The 12,031-nt window shown below is 33.6% G+C and overlaps 1 protein-coding gene across 3 annotated transcripts in view; it reads left to right on the forward strand.

Moving 5' to 3' along the window:
• Positions 1-12,031, forward strand: part of NTRK2 (neurotrophic receptor tyrosine kinase 2) — a 160,273-nt gene that overhangs the window by 22,361 nt on the left and 125,881 nt on the right. The window contains exons 5-7 of one of the 3 annotated variants that reach the window (XM_070935630.1): positions 1,412-1,440; positions 6,859-6,959; positions 7,832-7,931. In XM_070935630.1, the coding sequence (XP_070791731.1) occupies positions 1,412-1,440; positions 6,859-6,959; positions 7,832-7,931 (230 nt within the window). Of the gene's footprint in view, positions 1-1,407; positions 1,441-6,855; positions 6,960-7,831; positions 7,932-12,031 lie in introns of all 3 variants that reach the window. The other 2 variants (XM_070935629.1, XM_070935631.1) reach the window with 2 other exon arrangements.

Consider the following 12,031-nt stretch of genomic DNA (forward strand, 5'->3'; position numbering starts at 1 on the left):
CAAGAGGGATAGAATCCCTTTCCTACTTTCTTTCCTCTTAAACTCTTGATTAACTAATTAATTAACCTACACAGTATGATTAACTTTGGAGCATAAGACGGGAGGGAAATTGTCTAGGCAAGCAATAGTACATTCATCTATGAATTTCAGTCTCAAAGTCTCAAAATCTGACTACAGTCTTTAACTTCTCTCTCCATTCCAGGAGCAACATTCCAAAGTGGCTTCAAATCTTTTGAGATTGTGACTTTCATTCTCTCTTATCCTCTCCTTAAGTAGTTGTGCCTATTATTTTATTATCTATGCACTTTCCAAGCCTCTATGTTTTTAAGGAAATTAAGAACAAAAACAACCCAAGTGTGGTATGTTGGAGCACTCAAAATTCGGAACAAACACCCCACTTTGTTCCAAGATCTGAACAAAGCACTAGAATATGGTGTGTGTTTTTTTCAGAACTTGGAGTGTTCCAAGCTAGGATACCTCTCTAATGCAAACACGTTACATGTTTGGGTTTATTTGTTCATCAAATAATTGGGGGTGGGGAGGGGAGACAGGCTTCCCAAATTAGGCTAATCTTGTAACAGTAACATTACAGAAGAAAATTGTCTTTGTTGATCTTCAGTAAAAAGTGATTTTTTTTTCTTGATGCAGAAGTTGATTTTATGGACTGAAAATCCTTTATTTTCAAGCTTAAATTTGTACAGCAGATTTCAAATGAATGACCAATTTTTTAAAAAAATTATAATGTACGAAATATGTTTAGTATCACAACCTTCCCTAACATGGTATCTTCCTAAATGTATTTTACTATAGGTGTCAGATTTTATTAATTGTGAATAATGGAAATTGTATTGCAACGTACTTGGAAGGCACTAAGTAAGGGAAGTCTGCATTAAGAAATGATGTGGAACTATTCAGACTGTTATATTATTTTCTTTCTTTCAGAAAAATATTGTTTCATACTTGTAGATTCTCTGATAGAAATGATCCCAATTAAAATCTGAATTCTAATGTTATGAAAACTGTTGAATTAGTATATTATCAAAGCGAAATCCATTTGTGGAGTAAATCTGTGGAGTAAATATTGTCTCCCTACTACAGTCCTCCTTCATGTACTTACTCCCATCCTGGAGTATAGTGTCATTCCTGGTCATTTCAGATCTGAATTCCTGCAAGGCCTGCAGTAGGGAGAAATAAATAGGAAAACCTTGCTATGTGTAAAAGGGATCACTTTTGCTTTGGGATTTTGCTCCCATGGCCAGGAAAATTTAGAATTTGCTTCTGGCAATGCTAAACTCAGTTCTGTATTAAATATAAAGTAGTTTGTATGCCTAAATGTGATGCAATTACACAAGTTGTTTCTGTTAACTACGCCGCTATGATATATTTCTTTTTCTTTCTGTTCTGTAGGTAGTCCGTTCTATGATCATCCCGGTTACATTGGTATATTTTCATTTTCTATTTTATATATATAGATAGATATATGTACACAACATGTAATAACTAAATGTTTGAAAGAGAAGATAGATGTTATACTCTGATGTGATTTGCATACTGTTTAAATATCACTAGAAATATTTATGATGGGCATGATTCAGCCACAGTTAACATTTTTAATATCATTAATTTGAGCTTTGGAGATGTTGACATATACTTAATCCTTTCATTGAAAATGATGGTGCTATCTTGCTGACTTCTCTAAATCAGAATAATTTTTATGAATGAAGGTGAATATACACGGCCCAGGATAATGGTGCAGAATCCAATCTGGGTCAGTCACCGGGACTAGAGGTTTTATCTTCCGAGCTTTCGGACTCATGCTGGAGCCACCTTCAGGGAACTTCTCTCTTGATTGAGAAGTTAATAATGGTGCAGAATCCAATCTGGGTCAGTCACCGGGACTAGAGGTTTTATCTTCCGAGCTTTCAGACTCATGCTGGAGCCACCTTCAGGGAACTTCTCTCTTGATTGAGAAGTTTCCCTGAAGATGGGCTCCAGCACGAGTCCGAAAGCTCGGAAGATGAAACCTCTAGTCCCAGTGACCGACCCAGATTGTATCCTGAAGAATAATTTTATTCATTAAGTTCATTTAAAATGTCATGACATCACCAGTGGTTCACTTCCGAATGTTTTGGCAAAAGATAGAATTATGCAGTATTAATAAATTCATTGTAATACAATAGTAAAAAAATTCCCATTCCAATTTCTTAGTGTTCATAGAGAGGTCATGTAATTTTTATTTTTTATATATATTTTGATCAATCTAGACAACAAATCTTGTTTCATTTTTGAGATCTTAATGCCCCTCAACCCAAAGAGAAAACATACTGAATTAGCATGAGATAATCCATTTTTTAAAATTATTATTATTTTTTATTATGCAATTTCCAAGATAATTTATTTGTTATTATTAATTTCAGTTCATAACAGGAAACAAAAGTTGTACAACGTATAGTGATGTATCCAGTGTTGTTGATAAATAACAAATGAATCTATTTCTCAGAGCACTGTTTAGATTCAAGGTGCTTTGAATTTTCAGTTTTTTATACAAATTTTCTCTGATAACTTTATCATTGTTTCCTGTATATAAAGAAAGTTAAGGCTTCAATCCTATACATATTTATCTGTAAGTAAGGCTTTTTAAAGAAAAACTTCACTTACTTCACTTACTGGCAGGACTATCTAAACTAGTGGAATTATTTTAAAGAACACGACATAGTTCTTAATTAGCTTTGGAATCCATAATTTTATTTACTTGATTTGTGAGATATAGTCTTAATTAACTGGTCTTTAGATTGGGACTATTTCATAAGATCAATTAACTATTTTTTTCTTTCACATGCCTTTATATTAATATAATTATTAAGAAAAAATGTAATACAGCATAATTATGATCCTATCAAATTATCTACTAACTGAAGGAAAAACTCATCTTAATTGATTTGCATTGACCGAAGACTGAAATCCGATGTCTGCTCAAGTTTCTCATTTAAAGACTAATAATACTGTATGTAGGATTCACATACTAATTAAAAGTGCAGTGATATTATTAGGCACATATTTAAAGTTCTATCTTTTTGTATAATTGCATTCATCCTTTTTGAATATGAAAGTCCATCTTAAACAATGTTTCTATACACTCTTGTATGTGCTGCCAAAGTAGGAAAGCTGCTTAATCCTGATAAATAAATACATATTTTTAATTGTGAATTAGTCAGCATAAAAGTTAAAGGAATATGGCTTTATTCCATATCATTAAAATTGTATATATTTAATTATAAATGATTCATGAAAAGATCCAAAATTTATAAAACAAAAGGAATAGACAACAAAACTACTATATATGGAACTCTTTCTTTCAGGACTTCACCCATTCATTTTTTTGTCCCTATTCTCAGTTTTCATTTCTTACCCCCTTTTCCACCCCCTTAATAGTTAGCGTTCCAAGGCCATTGAATAAAGGACTATAGATTGCTTTGGGTTCTCCCTGTCTCTCCGTAGTGCCACAATCAATTTGCTCTATAATATTTTTGGAAAGTGATGGAAACCAATGCTTTATAACAGAAAATAGGTCTCATCTGAAATAGATTTTAGTAAGACCTTTAATACTGTACATTTCCCCCTATTAAGTCTAGCAGCATTGCATTTATATCAACCATTGCTCTCTCTTACAATTATCTTCATAGCAGAGCATCAGAAAATTCTTTTTCCCCCTTGGCTGGGCACATTTTGCAATCATCACACAATGGAGTTGTGGTAGAAGTAGGTATGTGAAGGGATCTCATGCATATTGGACTCCCTAGACAATAAATGTTGGACAAATTCAGGAAACAGTTGCATTTTCTTTCTTCCAATGAAATGACTGAATATTTTTTTTACTCAAGTGGAATGCAAATTTGATCAATAAGTAATTATCCTTTAAACTGGCAAAACTTCATTAAATTCAGTGCTAGAATTCTAATTTAAATAAGAGAAAATAACAACATATACACTGTTTAGGTTCTTTAGTTCTGAACCTTTATAGTTTTAAATATTTTAACAGCCCAACAAATGTCATCTTTGGGGCTGTTTATAAGTTCTTTTAATGATTAAAATAAAGTATAGTAGGAATAATATTAAAATATTATCTAAGATTTTATATTTCTAGATACTTGATATTTTTATGTTATTGAGTGTGCTGAAACATGTTTTCAGATTGTATACAAAAATTAGGAAAGAGTCAAACTGAAATCTAAAGTTCTCTTCTTAGAAGAGTAGAGGAAAAGGGAGTCTAATATTTGTTTGAACTTACAGAGGGCTAATATCACATTTAATTCTGATTCAGTGTTAGGTAAAAGCTCAGTTAGTTTCATCGACTTCTTTTTCTTCCTCCTTCCCACCCCCTCCCCAGACTGTGAAAAGTTATATTAAAATAATTGCCAGCAATACAAATCAACTTGCTAAAGGATAAATGATAGGGAACAAGATCTTTCAGAAAAGTCAAAATGTTTTATATAGTTTGGGAGGAGAATGACATTAATAAAACAAAGAATTCATATGAATAAAATTATTATTTTTGCTTGATCAGTTTCTAGTCTTAGATCTGGATACATCATTCCCTCCCACCACAAAAGTCATTAAAATTATATAAAAGAGTGAACTCAAGATGTATAATTTTAAAAGCGTTACATAAAAAACATTTTGCATGGTACCACCTGGTACAAAGTGAAACTAAATATTCCGTTCAATGTCTATATAATTACACCGAACATTCTACCTGACGATCCTTTATTTTTAGTTTTCAGAATTCTCAATCCATATGATCAGATATTTCTCTTTGCCCTTTATATTTTGGGTTCGTATAAAGTAACGTAACCATTTTCTATTTGTGTCATTCCTTTATAACTGTAATTTCTAGGAAGACACTTATTGGAGAAAACCTATATACAGGTTGACCTCAACTTACAACACTTCATTTAGTGACTGTTTGAAGTTACAACAGCACTGAAAAAATCGACTTATGACTATTTTTCACACTTAAGAGCGCTGCGGTATCTCCATGGTCACATGATCAAAATTCAGGAGCTTGGCAACTGATTCACATTAATGACGGTCGTGGTGTCCTGGTGTCATGTGATCAACTTTTGCAACCTCCTGACAAGCAAAGTCAATGGGGAAGCCAGATTCACTTAACAACCATGTAGCTAACTTAACTGCAGTGATTCACTTAACAAATGTAGCAAGAAAAGCCATAAAATGGGGCAAAACTCACTTAACAAATTTCTCACTTAGCAACATAGATTTCGGGCTCAATTGTGCTTGTAAATTGAGGACTGTATTAAAAAACAATGAAGAATAACAGTTTGATGGGACAAGAAAGTCATTAATGTGCCACTGAAACTTCATTTGCATCTTTTTAATTTTTTGACTTTCTTGAACCTTGAATTGTGCTTGCTAATTAAGCCTGTCAGGATATACTCTTTGCAAGTGGCTTTAACAGTGTTTTCATGTTTACATTTTAAAATACATATATGCCATGGGCTAAATTTCTGATTTACAGTTTTGGAAGGCTAGGCTGAAAGCTTCTCACCAATTTCCACTCTGGTGTAGTCAGATCGGGTAACCTGTCTAATACCTTCAGCAGTAGATTGTCTTAAAAAAACCCTACTAGAGTCGATACTGGAAACCAATCCTTCTCTTCCCCTCCTCCCTATTAATACTTTAGGATCTTTACTACCAAGTAAAAATTTCCAAAATGCAAATATTGCTTTCCAAATATAAGTCTGCAATGGCCAACACATCTGTGTAGACTCAAAACACCTTGAGTCACCAGATTGCAGAAGGTTGATTTATTCTCTACACCAAAGGAAGAGCTAAGAAATGTTTTGCTTGGAAGATCTGTACTGCGGCATACATGGGCCATTTACTACAATCTTCTCATCCAAGTCACATCACAGAATTACAATGAATTTTGCAGACATCAAAACCATTCCTATCCTGCTTGGAGGATTAAATAATTAATCCTGACTTTAAACAGTTAGCATTTCTCAAAAGGAACATTATTCCTTACAATACTGCTATTATTCTGACTCACTTAGCACCAGGGAGAGACCAAACTCTGAATTTCGTTTCTCTCAAGTTTTCATTTGTGCAGTCTTAATTTTGTTTCATCACATTTCTGTATCAGATAAAGAAATTTAGAAGAAAATTAATGCGACCATTATTGAAGAGCTTTTAAAAAAATTACTCTTTTGTCCTTCCAAATTCCTACACGAATTAAATTTTTTCCGTATTGCATGGAATGTTAGCTGGAAATTAGCTTTTTTGCCAGTGTGGAATGTTTTTGCATTAATTTTCATTGTATTAATATATTTTGTTATATTTCATCTTAAAAACTTCTCATATTTACTACATTAAAAATATTCCCATATCTATTAAAATCTTTGTATTTTGCTTGAAAATAGGTTCCTTTTTCAGATTTAAAGATACACACAGAACCCACAAACAATGACAGATCAGAAGCATCAGAAAAAGCTAGGGAATTTCAGTTGTGTCAGACAGTCATGAATATTTACACAGCTTTTCTACAGACATCTCCATTTTGTCTAGTATTCTGTCCCATAGTACATATGAGTGTAGCTTCTCTCCCTCCCTTTAAATATCTGCACATCTCTTCAGTTATTTCCCGTAATCTTCATTCTGACTTCATGCACTATAGTCCTAAACAAGTCATATAGCAACGTGGCAAATAAGTAGATAGAATTGAACAGTGTGTTCCTAAATCTTTGCAAATTGTAATTGTATGTGTTTAGCTTTTTTAGCAGACACACAAAAAAACTTTACAATACTTAAAGAAAATAAATATGTTCTTTCTCTTAGAAGATTATGGAACACCAACAAATGATTTTGAAGACACTACAAATAATAGTAACCAAGTTACTTCTACGGATGTATCAAACAAAGACAACGAAGATAGCATCACTGTAAGTATAAACATCATTTCCTGGTTTGTAATCACAATAGTCTTTCCGACTAAGAATCTAGTTGGTCGAGGATATTTTAGCTTGCAACAAGACATTATTTTGCATGTACCCTGGAGCTTTTAGCTGTGGTTTTGTAACATGAAGCAATTTTTTAAGGACAAGCTGGTCAAATTTAGACATAACATTATTTACATAATTTGATTCATGCATTTCAGCTGATACTAGGAAATGGTGGCTCCCAAGCCACAAGAATGCAGCTTTCATTTACACGTTGAACTTGTTTTCTTTAACATGAAAAATAAAGTATAATGCTAACTAAAAGGCTGAAGTGCACCCTGAAATAATTGAAATGTCTAGAAAGTTGGTGCATCATGGTTTAAAATCATGTTCACATTTCCTTCATTTAATTTTCTGCAGCATTGTGTCTTCTTCCTGAGCTCGGATTACAATCTCCAGATGTTTATGCTTTGATTTTGCTAGTAAACTTGGAGTTCTGGTACTTGTAGTCCAAGCACATTTAGAAGATGCCAAGTTAGAGAAGCTATGTAAGCACTAAAGTTCTAGTCCTGCCTTAGGTACAATATTAGCAGGATGTCCTTGGGCCAGTCACTTTCTCTCAGCCCTAGGAAGGAGGCAATGGCAAACCACTTCTGAAAAATCTTGCCAAGAAAACTGCAGGGACTTGTCAAGGTAGTGTTTAATAATCAGACATGATTGATGGAAGAAATGCTCCACCAACCCACTGATACTATATGTTTAAGAATGTTGCCAATATATTATATTAATATCTAATAATCTAATTAATATTTTTAGAACAGTGAAACTTGGAAAAATTGTGCAATTTGATTTATTGTTGCTTGTTTTTTTCTTAGGTGTATGTTGTAGTGGGGATTGCTGCATTGGTGTGCACTGGCTTAGTTATTATGCTCATTATTCTCAAGTTTGGAAGACATTCTAAATTTGGAATGAAAGGTAAGACCACTGCTTTTAATTCTTCTTTCCATAAGTTTCTGGTTGTTTTACGTAATTATATAGACAATTACAAGTATACATTTTCGTTCTCTTATTCAAAATGGTTATTCAAATTGTTTAAACATGTAAAGGTAACAGTGCAACATTTCTATTGAATTGCGTGATTTACAGTAGATTGATGTATGGTATTTGGTTCTGACATACAGAAATTAATTTACATGCAATGCAGGTTCCACCTCACTTGATATATAGTAATATGTTTTGCAAGAAATATTACAGTTATTTTATTTTTGAATAATTTTTCATATGAAGTCTGGGGATTTCAAATGGGACAAGCTCCTTTACCTCAACATTTCTTCAACACTTCCCCACTCCTTCAATATATTTTCCACACTGACAAACCTGGTAATGACCATGTTTCTTCTCCTTGCTAACCAGCATTAGTTTTTATCCATGGATCCTTAAGATAAGAGCATGAAGTCCTATCTTCAGTTGTAAACTATACAATTCTGATCTGATTACATTCCTCCAGGAAAGTAGGTACTGTTTATTCCTAAAATAGACTTAATTGCCATGTAAGGGAGTTCTCCCACTGTAAAAGAACCAGCGTTAAGTATAGATAAAGGAAGTAGCTTCTCTTTATATGCAAAGAATATACATGAGTCTGTTTTAAGACCTTCTTTCACCAATTTTCTTATCATAATGAGCTGTTTTGCCTGACTTTTATCTCAAGTAAGTTTTAGATTAAAAAAAGAAAAAATATTTTTATTCTCAAGGCTGCAGTGAAAGTCAAACTACCCTGACATTCCTGTGTTGATAAAATCAGCTGAAAATCCACATTGTTGTTCATGCAAGTTCTTTATTTAAAATGGTTGTATCCAGAACAGAGCAGCAGTGTCTGCATGATAGATGGTCCAGTGAAAATTGGCTTTAATCCATGGACTACAGAAAAAATTACTGAGGAAGGGGGGTGCAGAGAAGCTGCAGACATCACATCTAATGTCAAGGTCTTAGCCTAGCTCAGTGGATCTTAAACGGGGGTATATTCTGGGGGTAATTTGCAATTGCTAATTGCTAATTTTTAAGTCAAGGATCCAATTTGGGACTGCCATTGCTATGATGCTTGTGAAAATAATAAGAATTTATCTTTTTTTCCTTTGGTAATGATATTATTCAAGCCCAGAAAAATGTATTTGCCTGAAACAGTTTAAGAACCACTGTTCTATGTAATTAGTATTTTTTCAGGAATCTGTATGATATATGTAGTAAAACTATTTGTGATTGTTGAAGTTAACAACATAATGTTACATCTGGAAAGATTTACAGTATTTTGTCCATCGAGCAGATGTGGGCTAACTGTTAAAGGTTAAATATTCTAAATGTTAAATATTCTGATGCAAAAATGGCATTTTGCAGGGCATAGAATCCTATTCCTTTTTCATTTTTCTCCATGGCTGATTCCTTTCCCTTCAGTGCTTCAGGTTCATTTCACAACATTTCACTTTTTAGCCCATTGTGGTTACTTTGAAAAAATAAGAAGAGAAATAGAACTTTGAGTGGATGCTTCAGAAGGCAAACTCTTGAATATCATGTCACCTGAGCACATTCCAATTCTGTGTCTTTTCTAAGTGTTCCTTGACTCTGTCTCTCTCTCTTCCTCCCCCCACCCCCCCCATACACACACATTAACACATATTGCAAGTATATTTATTTGCATAGGGACAGGATCTTGGCCTCAGTGAATATGAAATTATATATATATATATATATATATATATTCTTATATACCTATATCTTAGAACTTTATGTTAGAAAAACAGATGGAAATGGGTAAGTGAATTATATATTTTTCTTAATAAAAATAATGATTTTGCATTTTCCATGTATGTTGCTTTCATTCCGACATTTCCAGTAAGCAAGTTTATAATTAAGCCTTTGCTATTGTTTCAGAAGGGTTTAGAATGTGTGAGAACACAGAAAAAAGGGTCTTTTCAGATCCTTATAGCATCCCTATCTTTTTTCCAGGCTTGAATGGCTGTTAGTGAAGTTGCTTTGGAGCAGTTTTCAGAACAGCCACATGATCCTAGAAGAAGAGACATGGCTGCTTTAACAATATGAAAAGTGGTGCTTGGTATATGCTCGTCACTTATTCCAAAGCACCTTTTACCAAAGAATTGAACAGCTCGAGTTGTAAAATCACATTTATTAGGTTATATGGAATAGTTTTTTAGGGTTTTCTCTGATTTGAATATAAAAGAAAAATACATCTTAATATAAACTCCCATTCTTTAGATAAAAGTATGTCATGAATCACTTTTTTGTCTAATTCTAAGATCAGTACAAGTCAGAAGTGACAATAGTTACATAGAAGGAAAAGATTATTTAAAAAGTTGTATTTCTCGGATTTTCTATTTTAGGTTTCTTAATTAGTTTTAAAAGATGACTGAGAATAAAATTTATCTATCTGTCTATCTGTCTATCTGTCTATCTATCTATCTATCTATCTATCTATCTATCTATCTATCTATCTAGTATCTATCTCTACCCACCTACCTACCTAAAGTAGTTTAAAAATGTTTTACCCTATGCTTATAGTTTTAAAGTTTTTTAAAATATGGGTTATATATTAGAAGTAAACAATATGAATAATATAGGATGATGAACATGATGATGATAATGAAGAAGAAGAAGAAAGTCTATCAAAGTAACAAAAGTGTAAAGTTGAAGGTTAATTTATAAGAGAGACATGTTACCTTGTTTTGGACTATTTATTTCTTCTTCAGGGTGTAAAACCTATTTAAGATAAATTTTGTAGAAAATAGAAGAGACACATTTGGGAAAGCAGCTAAGGCAACCAGGAAACTATAATCCCTTGGGCCTGAAGCTGGCTGGGGGATCTTGGGCCAGTCACTTGCTTTCAGCCCTAGGAAGGGGGCAACAGCAAACTACTGCTGAAATCTTGCCAAGTAAGCTACAGGCCTTCACTGAGAGCTAGTATTGACTCGGAGGCAACCCATGCCCCAATTGTAGAAAATGCTTTAAAATATCGTGGATCAGATGGAGAGCTATATTTGTCTTCTAATCAGTGTGAGTGTACTTCCCTTTTGGCTCACCTATTTGAGTGCATGGATATTGGAGAGAGTCCTTCATATGGTATGGTATGGTAAGCATAGGTAAATGCTTAAACACAGCTCATGCAATTAAGCTTGTTGCCTAACAAAGAGTTAATAGGTTTACTCTTGGGTAAATGTGCATAGGAATTTGACAGGAATTTGAATGTACAGAGTTCTTATTTGCAAAGATTGCTTTGTTTACTTCTGCAAATAATATAGATCCATCCTTCATTTCTTATTATGCGTAGAGGTTGTATGCGTAGAGGTCGTAGAGGTCTGTCGTTACTAATGGAGCATATTTTGCAGTTAGCAGAGTTTCTGCTGCCTTTTATAATATACACATATATTTGTAGTTTCGAATATTCTCTCCTTTCTAGATAGCAGATAAGCAAATCTGGTAAAATTCCTGGACCTGCTTTGCCCCCTCCCCTCTCCCACTCTTTCCACCCCTGACAATGCCTTGCTTACCTTCTGGAGATCTAGAGCTAGTAGTTTCATATTACTATAGGAAGGCAGGAATTGAACACCATGTATAGTATAGTAATACTCACTGCTGTCAATTCCAATACACTGTCCTTGGAGCAGAGGTTAAATGAATATGGACAGCCTCTGTTTATTAGAATATTGATGATGTACCAGTGAGTCAGCCATAATGTTTTTCTCTGAATGGTAGAGAAAATGCTAAGTCTTTTACCCAATTACTTTCAGTGCCATGCTAGATTTATAGTAATTTACATTCCATAATAAACCCATAACACGCTAAAAGGTTCTGTCCCTCTATAAAAACAATCCTTCACATGTGCTATCATTCCATTGAATAACACTGCTTGGTGGGCATCTTACATATTTCCTTACTAATATGGATACCCAATGTCCTATCTCAGATGCGTACACATGCCCACACTTAACGCATTATCATTTGCAAAGGCTTCTATTCCAGTTAGTATAACTATAAGTAGTGGCAGGCAAGACATGTATGCAGTTGCA

Source organism: Pituophis catenifer, unplaced genomic scaffold, assembly GCF_029215685.1.
Source record: "Pituophis catenifer annectens isolate HBS135680 unplaced genomic scaffold, rPitCat1.0.hap2 SCAF_2, whole genome shotgun sequence".
Taxonomy (NCBI): Eukaryota; Metazoa; Chordata; class Lepidosauria; order Squamata; family Colubridae; genus Pituophis; species Pituophis catenifer.